Source organism: Dipodomys ordii, unplaced genomic scaffold (genome assembly GCF_000151885.1).
Source record: "Dipodomys ordii isolate 6190 unplaced genomic scaffold, Dord_2.0 Scaffold14, whole genome shotgun sequence".
Lineage (NCBI taxonomy): Eukaryota > Metazoa > Chordata > Mammalia > Rodentia > Heteromyidae > Dipodomys > Dipodomys ordii.
In genome coordinates, this window is record NW_012267230.1 from 4,440,557 (window position 1) to 4,456,358 (window position 15,802).

Here is a 15,802-nt window from a genome sequence, read left to right on the forward strand (position 1 = left end):
GCATCCTTAACTGGCAAACAGGGACAGTAAAGGCCAGCCCACAGCCCGCCCCTGATGGAGAGACCAGCAGGGACAGTGGGAAAGGGGAGGGGGTCAGGGGGACAGGGACGGGGCCAGAGCCCACCGGCCAGGACTCCGGAGCAGGTGACACGGAAGCCTGGCCAGGGTGGGGGCCTGAGAAACCAGGGGCACCCGTGGGGGAGAGAGGCCTGTGGGCGTGGCTGGCTGCCGTCACTCACTGGGCTTGTCACCTGCCTGCTGTGTGCCAGCCCCTAGTCCCCACCAAGGACTGACAGACCGAACGTCACCCCCATGGAGTGTGGGTGCTGGTGGTCGAGGCCTGCAGGGGTGGCAGAGTGCAGGAACTCGGGAAGACCCCTGGACTCGCGTGAGAAGAAGCTATGCAGAGCGCTGGGAGTGGGCAGCAAGGCGGGGGGCGGGGGGTGACCCAGGACAGAGGAGTCCAGGCCTGGGGCCGCTCCTAGGGGCTTGGACACTTCCCTTCAAGGGAGAAGAAGTAGGAAGGAAAGCGTGCACCTCAGCCGGCACACCTGTGATCCTAGCTATTTAGGAAGCTGAGAGCTGAGGGTCACAGTTCGAAACCAGCCTGGGCAGGAAAGTCTGCGAGACTCTTATCTCCATGAACCACCAAAAAGCCAGAAGCAGAGCTGTGACTCAAGTAGCAGAGTGCTAGTCTTGAGCAAAAAAATAAATTATGACGTTCAGGGATAGTGCCCTGGCCCCGAGTTCAAGTCTGAGTAGCAGTACATACACACACAGAATAATGCATCTATTATGTGGTGAGCGATGGTGGGGGGGGGGAAGGGGGAGGGCGCAGGGGCGTCGCAGACTTTGGTAGAGGTGATGGGCTGGGTTTGGAAGAGCAATGAGGTGAGGAACTTTGTTGCTGGGTTGGATATTGGGTGTAAGTGGGAGAGGGGGGGACCAAGAAAGGAGGGAAAGTTTGTCAGTGATGAAGCCGGGAAGTGTGAGGAATGTGCTGGAAGCTGGAGAAGTCCTGGTGGGGGCTGAAGTCAGGTAGGAGTGCCGGGGAAAGCCGAGGGGGCCTGGAACCAGGAACCTTGGCGCTTTCCACCTCTCTGGAGGAGGGAGGGTGATTGGCTACGCAAGCAATCCAGGAGAGCCACTTCCTTACAAATTAAAAACTATTTTTAGCCTTCTGGATAAGGCTAAACCCTTTTCACCAATCCGCTCCCTCCGGGAGCCCCAGCGTGGCTTCCTGGAGTAACTGTTGCTGCTGGAGAAGCCTAGCTGGCTGTACCTTTCCAGACCTTTCCTTATACCGCCCTCTCCTCCTCCTCCTCTCCTCTTTTGGCAGTACTGGGTTTTGAACTTAGAGCCTGTAATCCTAGCTGCTGCTCAGGAGGCTGAGATCTGAGGATCACAGTTCAAAGCCAGCCCCGGCAGGAAAGTCCGTGAGACTCCTATCTCCAATAAACCACCAGAAAACCAGAAGTGGAGCTGTGGCTCAAGCGGTACAGCACTCACCTTGAGCTGAAGATCTCAGGGACAGCGCCCAAGCCCAGAGTTCAAGCCCCATAACTGACCGGAAAAAAAAAAAAAAAGAACTTAGAGCCTCTCACTTGCTAGGTAGGGGCTTTCCCACTTGAGCCACACCCCCAGCCCTTTTTGCTCCAATTGTTTATTTTTGGTGCCTGTCTTGAGGCTTGAACCCAGAGCCTGGGTGCCGCTGTACTTTATTTATTTTTGCACAAGGCTAGTGCTCTACCACTTGAGCCACAAATCCACTGCTGGCCTTTGTGTATGTGTGTGTGTGTGTAGTTTATTGGAGATAAGAGTCTCACAGACATTCCCGTCCTGGTTGTGTTGGAACTGTGATCCTCAGCTCTCAGCCTCCTGAGTGGCCAAGATTACAGGCGTGAGCAATGGCACTTGACAGCTGTTGTGGACATACATTTGGAGAAGACATGGACTATGGGGGGCAGCCCCCTGTCCCTTCCTCCCTCCTGCAGACGGAGCAGCACAAAGGTCACGGCTCCCGGTCCTCCGTGTTTGTCCTAAGCTCCCCACCAGCCTGACGTCATCCGCATTAATAGAGTCCCCGGAGGTGACATAGAACCGCTGTTTTGATCTCAGTGGACCACTGCCAGGGCCCTTATTTCCCGACGTTCCAGATCCTTCCTCCTACCACCAGCCCGCCACCATTCTTTAAGGCCTGTCTCCCTTGACTGTGCTTTCAGGGGTTGGTGCACAACCCAGGTTGTGATTGTCGTCGGCCGGCTGCCTGTTCGGAGAGTGTGAAAGCCACTCCGCTTGGGAGACTCGCTGGAATCGACACCAGCTGTTCCCCCTGGAGACAGGCTGGCTTAGCATCCCCCCCCCCACCATGGGCCGGGGATATGGCGCCCATGGCTGGGCACAGGCCCAGCTGTGTGCCAGGCCTGGATTCCATCCTCAACATCAAAGAAGGAAAAGTTAGGCCATCTTTCTCCTTCTTAGATGCCAAGCGGCTTCCGGCTTAGTTCAGGGAGCTGGGGTCAGCTCCGAATGCAAATTCCAGCAGCAAAATGTCCCAGTGAGCATCGTATGGCCGCTAACCTTTACAGAGCAAGTGTTACATCGCGCCAGCCTTCCACGCCTGTTATATTTATATAGTGCTTGCTTTTTATCATCCCATTCCTTCCAGCATTTTTATTGAGATAGAATTCATGTAGCACAAAATGCATCACAGTGTGTGCCAGGCTCCCAGATCAGCCATGTGCTTCCTCTGGCTTGCCTGGCCACACAGGGCTTTCAGCCCCCTCCTCTTCTCCCTCCCCCCTGCCCAGCCCAGCCCTCCCCACTGAGACAGTTCACTCTCTACTAAGGTTTGAACTCAGGGCCTGGGTGCTTTCCTGAGCTTTTCTGCTTAAGGCTAGTACTCTTCTATTGGAGCCACAGATTCACTTCTAGTTTTGTTGTTCTTTTTTTTATAATTTTTATTGGGTTTAATTGGAGATAAGACTCTCAGGGACTTTGATGCCTAGTCTGGCTTTGAACTATGATCCTTAGATCTCCTAGGATGGCAGGCGTGAGCTATTAGTGCCCAGCTTTCAAGATTCTAAAAAGCCTTTTGCATTTGCCAGCCTAGAAGGTCCTTTAGAATGCATGTGGCCCTTTGACAAGAAGACTTTTCTGAGAATGAAAGGCAATCCTAATTTTTTTCCCCCAATGAAGCATGCCTTGAAAAATCCAAGGACATGGGCTGGGAATGTGGCCTAGTGGTAGAGTGCTTGCCTAGCATGCATGAAGCCCTGGGTTCCATTCCTCAGTACCACATACACAGGAGAAAAAAAAAAAGCCAGAAGTGGTGCTGTGGCTCAAGTGGTAGAGTGCTAGCCTTGAGCAAAAGAAGCTCAAGGGACAGTGCCTAGACTCTGAGTTTAAGCCACAGGACTGGCAGAAAGAAAAGAAAGGAAAGAAAGAGAAAGAGAGAAAGAGAGGAAGGAAGGGAAGAAGGAAGGAAGGAAGAAAGGCAGGAAGGAAGGAAAGAAGGAAGAGGAGAGAAGGAGAGAAAGAAAGGAAGGAAGGAAAAGAAAAATCCAAGGGTTTGTAAAGACAGGCGGTGCTTGGAATTCAGGAGAAAGCGCTGGCTCTGGGCAGAGTTTGCAAACCCTGAAACCAAGTGTGGGCCAGAGTCACTGCTGGAAGCAGCAGCGTGCAAGGCGGCCTTGAAAGCTTCATACTTTTGGGAAATAATCCACTCCACCCCCTTGGTCACCTGGCGTGTGCCCACACTTAACGCTTTGCTTTTGCGCCTGCCCAGGATCCTGGGCATGAGAAGCCCAGTTGCTTCTGCAGCGGTTGCTGTGCGCCGCTTGGCCTCTAGGGGGCAGTCTCAGCATTGCATTAAGTCCTGCATTGCTTGGCTTCGGTTTGCAGTATGTGAACTTTGAATATAGCGTTGGTCGTTTGTCTTTTGAAGATGAGAGTCTGTCTGGGATGTTAGCAAATGCGTGGGGAGTCGGCTCTCAACTGTCTTTCTGCCCTCATCCCATATGCACAAAAGACTTAGCACCCAGCACTGGAATGCATGGAATCACTGCACAAACAGCAGAGCTTGCACTCAGCTAGCTGGGTTTTGAAGGAAGAATAAGATACCGTGGGTTGTCTTTATTGTGGGTATGAGAACACTTATTTGAGGGGTTTGTGGGTGTGGGTCAGGTGATAGAGCCTTGTGCTTGAGTTCAAGCAGGTGCTCGGAGTTCAAACCCCAGTATTACAGAAAAGAAAAGAAAAAAGGATGTCCTTTGGAGCTGGGAGCTGGTGGCTCACGCCTGTCATCCTGACTACTCAGGAGGCTGAGATCGAAGGATCACAGTTCAAGGCCAGCTCAGGCAGGGAAGTCCACGAGACTCTTATCTCTAATTAACCTCCAGAAAACAGGAAGCGGAGCTGTGCCTCAAAGTGGTAGAGTGCTAGCCTTGAACAAAACAGCTCAGGAGCAGTGCCCAGGCCTTGAGTTCAACTCCACAATAGACAAAAAAAAAAAAAAAGTATTCATTGGGGAGCTTGGGTGTAACAGTACATTTGCCAGGTGTGTGCAACAACTTGACTTTGTTTTCTGGCACCACTATACACACACAGGCTATTAAAGTATCACTTATTTTCTCTATTAGCTGCTTATCTGAGTCTTTGGACTTGGAAGACTTTGGATTCAAACAGAGCTGAGCGTTAGCTCTTTGCTAAGTTATCTCCAACTTAGCTGGAAACTGCACACACCACGCAGAGTTCAGATTGGCTCTGTAGACAGAGGTATATTGTTCATGCAACTGAAAAAAAAATACAAGATGAAACTGGTTTTAGGCATGGCCGGATCCAGGGGCTAATTACTGTTAAAGGGTCTGGCTTCTGTTTGGTCTGGCCCTCACTGCTCTCAAGCCTTCTGCCTGTGCATGTGTCACTGTTGGGTAGAATCCTCCATGCGACATCGTGTAAGGACACGCACAGTCCAGGAGCCCAGTGAGGTGATAAAAACGTACTTCTTGCTTGGTGTGTGAAGAAACTTCTTCTTTCCTTTGGTAGCTCTTGGAAATTCAGGGGAAGAGGAACAGGGATGTTGCCAGTCCCTGTTGGTCGAGCTCAGATTATCTTTCTAGTGCTGTGCCAGCACAATCCAGCAATGTAGGAAAACACCTTTCCTTCCTTCCTTCCTCCCTCCCTCTCTCTCTCCCTCCCCCTTCCTTCCTTCCTTCCTCCCTCCCTCCCTCCCTCTCTCCCTCCTTCCTTCCTTCCTTCCTTCTTCCCTCCCTCCCTCCCTCCCTTTTTTTCCAATGGTGCTAGAGATTGAACTTTGGTCCTTTCACTTCCTAAGTGGGTGCTCTGCCATTTGAGCCATGCCCCCTGTCCTTTTGCCTTTAGTTTTTTTTTTCCAATAGAGTCTCTTACTAACTTTTCGCAGGCTCATTCTCAGACTGTGATCTTCTTGCTTCCCACCTCCCGAGTGGAGTACCTGGGATTACCCGCATGCATCACCATACCCACACCACATGGATGGAGGGAGAGGGGAGAGGTGCTTTCTCAAAGGGAAATCCAGGTGCTGTGACCAGAATAAAAGAGCTAGACTGTGAGCTGACAGGAGCAAGGGAGATGTCCCCTGTCTGTCCATCCCTGCAGGCTTGGTGGTCCTCAGGCAGTTGGTTTCAGTCTTGTGCTGCCTCAGTTTCTCCCCAGAAGATGGGGTAATGCTCCCAGAACCTGGGGTTACTTTGGAAATCGAGAACAAGACACACGGAATCCCTGAGACCCGGAACAAGCATGTGCTTGATACTCATAAAATGTCCCTTGGTCAGAGGCAGAGCTGGGCGGCACGGGGGGTGACGGCTGAGGGCGCTGTGGTCAGCATCTGGATTTTCAATTAATTAAATAGTTTTTATGCCTGTGCTGGGGCTTGGGCTCAGGGCATGCGCAGTGTCCCTGACAAGGCTCAAGGCTGGCACTCTACCACTTGAGCTTCCTGCTCCACTTCTGGCTTTTCGGAGATAAGAGTCTCATGGACTTTCCTGTCCAGGCTGGCTTTGAGCCATGAGCCTCCTGCCTCAGCCTCCTGAGTAGCTAGGATGACAGGCGTGAGCCACGGGACCCGCCTTCTTTGTCTTTTCTTCCGATTCCAGCCCAGCTAAGTTGATATCCGCAGGTCCTCTCCCCCTCCCCCTGGCCCGGGGCAGAGCGACTGGTGAAGCCAAGCAAGCGTAGAAGGGGCTAGCCACACAGCAGGCACTTGGGAGGATTCTCACCCCCTTTCCCCAATCACCTTCTTCACCTTCCCTTTTCACAGATGGGGAAACTGAGGCCCACAGGTGGTAAACAGAGTTCAGGGGCTCACCCGCACAGCTCCCAATCCGCAGTTAATTAGTGAGCCCTAGCTATGTAGTTAAGTGCTAACAACATAGCCCCTAATGATAGCCCGGAGCACACTGTGGCGTATATAATTTAATACTAATTGCAGGCTTTCCAGAATGAACCGCTGCTGTGTTGGGGGTCGGGGGTAAGCGAAGACTGTGTGGAGACTGAGCTCCAGTCTCAGGGATGTGAGTGAGGCTGCAGGGAGAGGAGCTGTGTGTCCCCCCCCTTCCCCTCCCTCCCCCCCCCCCCCCCCCGCTAAGGGAGGAGCGTGGTCCTCAGGGCGGGCTGGGGAGAGGCTTGGTCCTCCCTGCTGGTTACTGTGTCCCATCCACATTTAACCTCACCTCAGTCTGTTTCCTGTGACTGTCACAGCAGGCCCGAGCCTGGGTAATTTGTCAATTAAAAAAAAAAAATAAGTTGCTTCTTTGGCCCTTGGGAGACTGGGTCCCCAGAAGTCCACAAGCATGGTGGCAAGTTTGGGCCTGGAGTGTCATGAGTCACATTTTGGGAAGAGGCAGGGCAGTGGGGCACGTGGGAGGAGACCAAAGCTGACCCACGGTGGCTGTAATTAGTCCAGCCCAGGGATACCAACCCAGACATCCTTCACGCCTGCAAGGATCACTCCAAAAATCCCTCAAGAGCAAAGCGTTCCCCGCTCTGCACTCTAAGCCAACATGAATTTTGCAGACGACAAACCACTTCCAAACCAAAGCTGCGGGGACCTGAAGTCCACCTGGGAGATACAAGAAGAGTCAAGGGTGTGGCTCAGAGCCAGGCCTGGGCTCGCTGTGCAGGTTCCCAGCTCAGGCTCTGGGTGGGGAGGGTTGAGAGCCCCTGGGGAGAGAGGCCCCCTCATTTCAACAGTGCTCCACGGGCCTCAGCCAGGAGCTGAGATACAAACCAGTCCTCCTGGTTCTAGAGAGGCCAAGCCTACATCTCACCATGTCGTGGGACTTGAACTCAGGGCCTGGGTGCTGTCCCTGAGCTGTTTTGCTCAAGGCTAGAGCTCTACCACTTTGAGCCACAGTGCTACATCCAGTTTTCTGGTGATTAATTGCAGATAAGAGTCTTGCAGGGACTTCTTGTTGTTGTTGTTGGTCGTGGGTCTTGAACTCTGGGCTCTTCAGCTCAAGGCAAGCACTCAACCACTTGAGCCACACTGCCACTTCTGGTTTTCTGGTGGTTTATTGGAGGTAAGAGTCTCAGGGACTTTCCTGCCCAGGCTGGCTTTGATCCGCCATCCTCAGATCTCAGCCTCCTGAGTAGCTAGGATTACAGGCATGAGACACTGGTGCCCGGCTTACAGGGACTTTTCTGCCTGAGCTGACTTCAAACTGAGATCCTCACATCTCAGCCTCCTAGGACATGAGACACCAGAGCTCACTTTTGTTTGTTTTTGTTTTGGGGCCAGTCCTGGGGCTTGCACTGAGAGGCTGGACAGTGCCTTTGAGCTTTTGGGCTCAAGGTCAGTGCTCTACCACTTTGAGCCACAGCTCCACTTCTGGCTTTTTTGGTGGTTTATTGGAGATGAAAGTTTCACTGGACCTTCTTACCTGGGCTGGCTTTGAACCACGATCCTCACATCTCAGTCTCCTGAGGAGCTGGGATGACAGGCGTGAGCCATCACCGTTTCTGGATGATTGATGTGCAGATCCCATTGGAATCCAAGGAGGGGCAAGGTTGCCTCATGACCTTGCTCCGGTCTTCCTGGCGACGCTGCCTCCTGGTAGCGTGACGCATTCTCCCGAGGATGGGAGGCGACAGCCAGCGCGACCTTGCACAAACTTCAATTTCTTTGAAGTCCATATATCTTCTCAAAGTGCCATGAAATGTTTCATTCCCTAGCATAATATATCAACGGTCACCTTAATATTTCAAAATAGTTATGTAAAATCGCCGTGGAGCCCAGGCAAAGATACCTGGGCTGCGTTTCCTTGTATCTTAAATGGGATAATAATCACCAGCCCACGAGCTGCTGTGAAGATCAAAAGCAAATAATGTATATGGAAATGCTACGGAAACGCTCCGCAGGTCCCTGTGCTGTTGCCCTGGGAGGAACGGAGGACGCTCCCCGGAGCTGGTAGCCTGTACGCTAACTCTCCCAAGGACGGCTGTCAAGGGAGTCAGGCCTCTGTCCCCCTGTTCCCAGGGAGCTAGTGAGCTTCTGTGGGATGATCGGGAAGCCAGAGAAATAAAAGAGTAGGGCTAGCTATTGTTGATCTATTTTTTCTTAAAACACTTTTATATAATTCTATCATCTCATCCTTTCTTACTGCTGGCTAGATTCCCTAGCAAGAAGGGCTAGCTGGGCTCTGGTTGCTCACGCGTGTAAGTCCTCACTACTCAGGAGGCTGAGATCCAAAGGATCCAGTTCATAGTCAGCGTAGGCAGAAAAGTCCTCACGACTCCTTCAAAGTAACCAGCAAAGGCTGGGAAGGTGGCTTAGTGGTAGAGTGCTTGCTTAGCATGCATGAAGCCCTGGGTTCGATTCCTCAGTACCACATACACAGAAAAAGCTGCAAGTGACGCTGTGGTTCAAGTGGTAGAGTACTAGCCTTGAGTACAGAGAGGCTCAGGGGATAGAGCCCAAGCCCTGAGTTCAAGCCCTAAGATCGGAAAAAAACCAGCAAAAGGCTGGGTTAGAGGCATGACTCAAGTGATAGAGGACCAAGCTAGCATCAAGCCTTGAGTTCAAATGCTGGTACTGGAAAAGTGAAAAGAAGAAAGGGATGGAGAGTGTTCTTCTCTTTTCTCCATGGTGATTGTTCAGACTCTTTTCCAATCGCATTTCTGTCTCAGATGTCCTAGATCTTTAACTTGCTGTGAGTTGTGACCCAGGACCAGGGGCTGTGTATCTCTGATCTATTCCTTGGCAAAAAAAAAAAAAAGTTATTTAGCAAACAGTAAATTGCAAAACATTAACTCAGTTTGTTTTGTGGCTATATGGGGACTTGAACTCAAAACCTTGCATGTGCTCAGCTGGTGCTCTACTACTGGGGACCCACTTCTAGCCAGCTTTTTGCTAGATGTTTAGAGATGGAATCTCATGGACATTTCTGCCCGGGATGGTTTCAAACCCCGATCTTCTGCATCTCAAGTCTCCTGAGTAGCTAGGTTACAGGTGTGAGCCACTGGCTCCCAGCTTCGGTTTTTATTTTAGGAGGTGGGCCCTAAGGAGTATGTGGGTTTGCAGTCATTGTTTTCCCGGTCTGCGCATGTACCACTTGAAATGTGTGCAATTTATTATACGTTCATTGTGTTTCCATGAAACCAATCACTTGTAATAGGCGTTACCTCTGAGGGTCAGGTTATGCGTTTGGCCACAGAGGTCAGAGGCTCAGTGGAGACTTCTAAAGCAACAGCTCAGTTGTCTGCTTAATACAGGCACAGGGGTATCCAGCAAGTGGACTGGTGGCCAGGAACCCACTCTACCCATCTGGGAACAGCAGCCTCATTCCAGGCAGGTTCAAGCCCTAGCTCCTCTGCTCCAGTCCTTCAGTGGGAAAGGCCAGCTCTTTCCCCCAGAGAATGTGCGAACTCCAGGGCTCACCTGAGTCCTCTTCACCCCACAAACCAATGCATCGCCTGGCCTCAGGAAAGCACCGTGTAAATCCGGCTTCCAAGCTGAGTTCCTGTGGCCCAAGGGTCACTCGAGGGACTCAGCAGGCAGCAGAGGAGCTGCATGGTGGGGCTGATGGAGCCCCAGAGGCAGTGCAGAGCCCTGCACAGAAGAGGAGATGCAGAGTGGCTTCCCCAGCGTCACCCCCCAAGGGCCTCCGCTCCTGGGGTCATGTGATCTGTGAGGACCGCGTTGGTTATAATGGACCTGCACCCCTGGGGTCTGCTTTAGAACAGCCGGCTCTGGGTGCCTCTGCTTCCGAAGCCCAGCCATAATTAACAAACGCTGAGCCATTCATGGAGGCCCAGATCCCTTGCAAGCCACGGGAGGCCAGAGCAGCAGCGAGGCTGGGGATCTACCTCTCCTGGAGCAGCAAAGCCCAGCGTCTCCAAACCCCAGTGGGCCACAGACAGTCTCTGGGGTGCTGGGTCGCCAGAGGGATGCACCCGGGCAACCGGGCCTTCGTCAAGGTTGGCCTCCGCCTCCTGACCTCCCGTGTCAGTGAGTCAGGCGCCTGGCTCTCAGAGAGGCCTTCCCGCGATCGGCTGTCACACCACTCTGTTTCTTCATTGCAGGAGTACTCTAAGGACATGGTGACAGACTTTGATGAGAAACACGATGAGTATTTAATATTGCTTCAGCAGAGAAACCGGTAAGAGGAAGCCCTCCCCCCCAGCCCTTGTTATTAGAGAAATAAATATCTGCTTGCATTTATTAACAGCACGGAGGCTTTGATGCACGGAGGAATGGAGAGAGTGTGTTTTCTGCTCCTAGTTCTCCATCCATTGGTGAAATTGGATCTTTATTTATTTACTTTTTGTGTCGGTGCTAGGGCCTGGGCGTTGCTCCCTGAGCTTTTTCACTCAAGGCTGGTGTTCTACCACTTGAGCCACAGCTCCACTTCCGGCTTTCTTGTGGTTCATTGGCAATAAGAGTCCTCTGGACTGGTTTGGAATTGTGATCCCTAGATCTCAGCTTCCTGAGTAGCTAGGCTTACAGGTGTGGGCCACTGGCACCCAGCCCATTGAATATTGTTTTTTTTTTGTCAGTCATGGGGCTTGAACTCTGGGCCTGGGTGCTGTCCCTCAACTCTTCAGCTCAAGGATAGCGCTCTACCACTGGAGCCACACCACCACTTGCGGTTTTCTGGTGGTTTATTGGAGATAAGAGTCTCACGGATTTTCCTGCCCAGGCTGGCTTTGAACCTCGATCCTCAGAGCCTCCTGAGTATCTTCATGCCAAGAGATGCTGAGTGGAGTTCGATTACACTTGGGTCTGCACCTGGGCAGGGCGTCACTGGAAGGTTGGGTAGGGCTGCTTGGGCCTCTGGAGGGCTACATTGGGGCAGTGTGGAGCCATCAGTGTGATTTGAGAGGGGCCAGCGTTGAGGCCCGGGTTGGATTCCTCAGCAGTCTGAGCAAGCTCATTGCCAATTCCATTGTGGTTTTTTCTTCAGGCCGGAGTCTTGCACTAAGCTGCATTTGCAAACTCAAGCCTGGAGGGGCCTGGCCGGGAAGAGAGCCGCCTCGGGGGACAGAGGGCACCTGGAATTTTCCTATCCTCCTATGTCTGTTCAAACTAGCTTGCATTTGTTTGTGGCGTGCCCCCTCACACCCCCCCCCCCCCCCCCCCGCCAATCCCCAGGGTCTCACAGGGAAGCTAGAAGTGTGGATTTGTGAGTTTGAAAACATTGGTAATGAATTCAAATTCAAGCCCAAGGCAGACAGAAGAACCCTGCATCTCTGCAAAGCAGGTGTGCCATGCTGGGGAGGGGGCTGGGCCCTGATATTTGGTCCTCGCTTCCATCTGTGGGCGGAGGGGTGGGTGGGGTTTGCTGGCCACCCAGGGGAAGGTCACCCTGACCTTGGGAGTAGATAGATGCAGCCCTTGCCTGGTGCGCACACTGCAGGGGGGTGGGAGGTAGGGGGGGATCTTGATGGCTGGGTTTTCAAACACTGCTATGGGCTGTCTTCTGTCTCAGTGGAGAGCTTTGGGGTCTCTCTCCTTCCCTCTCTAGAACGAGCCAGAAGCACCAGGCCAGGCCCCCTCCTCAGTGCTCAACTTCCCAGGGGCTCCTGGCTCCTGACCATCAAAGTAGCCATCCCCGAAAGCTCCAGCCCATTAGACCCACTGCGAGCTTTTACCCTTATTAACGCGGGGGGCAGGGGGAGCGGGGGAAGGGGATGTTTTTATTCGATTGCTGGCAGGCTGATGGCGCCATCGAACACCTGGATGATTGTTTAATATCTCCATGCGACTTGTCAGGGGGGAGAGTGTCACGGCTCCTTACGAGCAAATTGTTTCTCATTAATCGGGCGATCGATACGCGTGCGATCCAAGCGGTACCGGCTGATGGCATATATGAGGATTTCCAGAGACAAGGTTATCTAGCACCAAGGCAATTAAAAATATATCAAAACTGAGTTGCCGTCAGTTGTGGAGGGGAGGGGGAGGGGCGCTGTACCAAGACGGAGCCCACAGATGGGGAGAAATGAGAGAGGAGAATGCGAGAGAAATTCCTTACCTAGAGGCCTGTGAGGAATGTTGGTCCCCTTGTTTTGGAAAAGTCGGGTCTTTTGTAGCATGCCAGTCATATACCAGGTGCAGTGGCATGAAATATTTCTGTGTGTGTGTGTGTGTGTGTGTGTGTGTGTGCGTGCACGCATGCACACCAGTCCTTTGGCTTGAACTCAAGGCCTGGATACTGTCTCTTAGTTTTTTTTATACAAGGATGGTGCTCTACCACTTGAGCCACAGCTCCTCTTTGGTCTTTCTGGTGGCTCATTGGAGATCAGAGTCCCATGGATGACTTTCCTGCCCAGCTGGCTTTGACCCATGGTTCTTAGATCTCAGCCTCCTGACTACTTTTTGTTACTTTTAACACAAAGGGAAAGACTGCACTGGGAAGACATGGGCAATTGCTTAGTGTTCTTTTGGTTTTAAGGGACAGAAACCCTAGGTGATGGGGACTTACTGGGAACTCTACCAGCTCATGGATGTGGCTTAGCGGTAGAGTGCTTGGCCTCACATTCAAGAGGCTCTGGGTACCATGGCCAGTCTCATGAGAGAGAGAGAGAGAGAGACAGAGAGAGAGAGAGAGAGAGAGAGAGAGAGAGGCAGAAGAGAAAGGAACCCAACATGATACTCATATAATCTGGCTTCAGGCATGGCTGGATCTAGGTATTTAAGTTCTGTCACTAAAATCAGTCCTTCTCCATCTCTTCCCTCTGTTTTCCTGTGAGAGTTGCTCTCAGGTGTGTGCGTCTCCCACTGTGGCTGAGGCAGTCAAAGGAAGTCCCTCCTTCCAGCTTCCCCTCAAAGGAGAGCCCACTGCCTTCTGAATCCTAGCCCAAGCGCTGAGGCAGGCTCCCGGGTCCTCCCTTTTGTCCCCATCCTGGGCCAGCCCCTCCCTCGGTCTGGGGACTGACACAGAACTGCCTCCCCCCAACTGAGCCGTGGATTCAGTCCCCCAAATGTCACTGCTCCTGGGGGACCCCCCACAGCCTCAGCAGCTGCGTTTGGACCCATTGGGTATGGCAGGCTGAGCCTGAGGCCCCATAGCTCTAGCAGAAGAGGCCCGAGGCTGCCCTGTGCCGAGGCCGGGGAGGGGCTGCCGAGCCTCGTCCAGCCAGACTGACTCTTAGTGATTCTGGTCACTGGGCCCACGCAAGATGTAATCACTCCCGAGGAGTGATCAGAGGAGCAGGCAACGTGGCCGGACTGGAGAGATGAGAGAGCCGCTGCGTGATGGGGTGTGTGTGGGGGGAGGATGACACAGACTGTCACCACATTGTCATTCAGTCCTTGAGAAAGGGCCATGGAGGAACAGAGAAGGGGACCCACCACCCCAAGATGAGATGGTGGGAGGGAGAGAGGAAGGAAGGAAGGAGGGAAGGAAGGAAGGAAGGAAGGAAGGAAGGAAGGAAGGAAGGAAGGAAGGAAGGAAGGAAGGAAGGAGGGAAGGAAGGAAGGAAGGAAGGAGAGGGAAGGAAGGGGAGGGAAGGAGGGAGGGAGGGAAGACCAGTGCCATGTTCCGTCCAGTGCAGGCAATCCCAGCCTCCTTTCACAGAAGAGGAAATGGGTCTGCCAGGGGCTCAAGGACTGCTAGATTCACACATGCTGGGGGAATAGCAGAATCCACAGTACCCAGTCCCCCTCCACCCAGCGCCAGCCCGGCCTGAGCAGCCGTCCTTCCAGGGCGACCACTGAGAAGACACGCGCTGCAGGCCCCGGCCCCACAGCCTGGAGGTCCAGGGGGCAGCCACCGCCACGCCCTTCGCCCTCTCCTTGGGTGCTGGACAACCGTGACAAACTGACACAGGCCCCTGAAGGCACAGTGGGCCACCCCTGTGCCACATGCCCCTCCTCCTGCCAGCCCCGCCCCTCCCAGGACAAACAGAGGCCCTGGTGGGGTAGACCCTTAAGTAGCCAAAGGTGGAGAAGCCACACAGCTCCCACAGCATGGCTGCCCCTTCATGCCACCGTCCCACAGTTGAACCCCTCCTTTGTGCTCGGTACCTCCTCACGCTGGTCCCTGCTCTGATGGCCCAGAGGAGGAAGGAGGTGTTTCCCAGACCCTCTCACCCACCAGCCCTGCTCCCCGCTGAGCCCTGAGAGCTGGGCGCAGGTGATCTCTGGGGTCAGCATGGGAACTCAGGTAACTGAGCTGCCTGTGGATGATAGGGGACCCATCCCTGTCCCTGTTCGGCCACCTTGTTCCGAGGCAGGGACACAGCGCTCCTCGTCGGGCCCGTGGCCAGGTGATGCCTTTAGTCTATGGCTCAGATTCCAATGGGAGAAGGAGGGCGGAGGAACAGATAAATCACAGCATCATGACTAAGGAGGCGGGACAGCCAGCAAGCGCATACAGGGCCCCGGGCCGCATGTGGGCATCAGTCTCAGACAGTGCTGGAACTAAGCGGAGGCGTTGCAGATCCCCTCCACCAGAATGCACCCGGAGGTGCTCCCCTGCGGGAGTTCCTCTAGCAATTCCTTTCACAGTCTGAGTAATTACCTCCGCATCTATCACTCGCCTAAGTCCACCTTTGCATCCACACACAGCACCAGCCCCGCACCTCAAATGTCTGGAGGCTGGGCAATCTCTGGGAGGGGAAGTTGAGGCAGGCTGGCTGCCCAGCTGAGCAGGTTTCTCAGGCTTCCCCGCCCCCCAGAGCATCCCCTGAGCTTGGCTCGCGCCTGAAAACGGTCTCTTAGTTACTTGTGTTTTCTGTTGTTGTTCAACAATCCGGCATCTCGCAGGCTCCCAACGCTGGCAAAGAGATAAGCAGTGTGTATAATAAATGTTCCTGCCACGATTGTGCAGTAGATGGATGTCTCACCCAGGAAGCAAACAATCAAAAATAAACCAAGAAACTCAACCTGGGCAGCCCTGCCTCCCCTCCCAACACATTTCCTTTCTTCCTCCGTCACCTTCCGCCCTGGGCCCATACACATGCACTTACCCTACCTTTGCATTTCAACCCTTCCTGCCCGGCCCCTCACCAAGTGCTCACAAGCAATCCCTCCTCTTTCTGGGGTGGGGGAGGTCTTTTTTTTCGTCAGTCATGGGGCTTGAACTCTGGGCCTGGGCGCTCTCCCTGAGCTAGCACTCTACCACAGCGCCATTTACAGTTTTCTGAGTGGTTTATTGGAGATAAGAGTCTCACAGACTTTTCCTGCCCGGGCTGGCTTTGAACCATGATCCTCAGATTTCAGCCTCCTGAATAGCTAGGATTACAGGCGTGAGCCACTGGTGCCCGGCGTGGTGTGTGTGTGTGTGTGTGTGTGTGTGTGTGTGTGTGTGTGTGTGTGTGTGTG

General features: G+C 53.3%; 1 protein-coding gene across 1 annotated transcript in view; it reads left to right on the plus strand.

Annotated features, from left to right (window-relative positions):
- The window catches only part of Kiaa0556 (KIAA0556 ortholog), a 116,467-nt gene that overhangs the window by 32,334 nt on the left and 68,331 nt on the right, over positions 1-15,802 (plus strand). Inside the window, exon 3 of the mRNA XM_013011138.1 lies at positions 10,561-10,637. Within this exon, the coding sequence (XP_012866592.1) occupies positions 10,561-10,637 (77 nt within the window). The remainder of the gene's footprint in view (positions 1-10,560; positions 10,638-15,802) is intronic.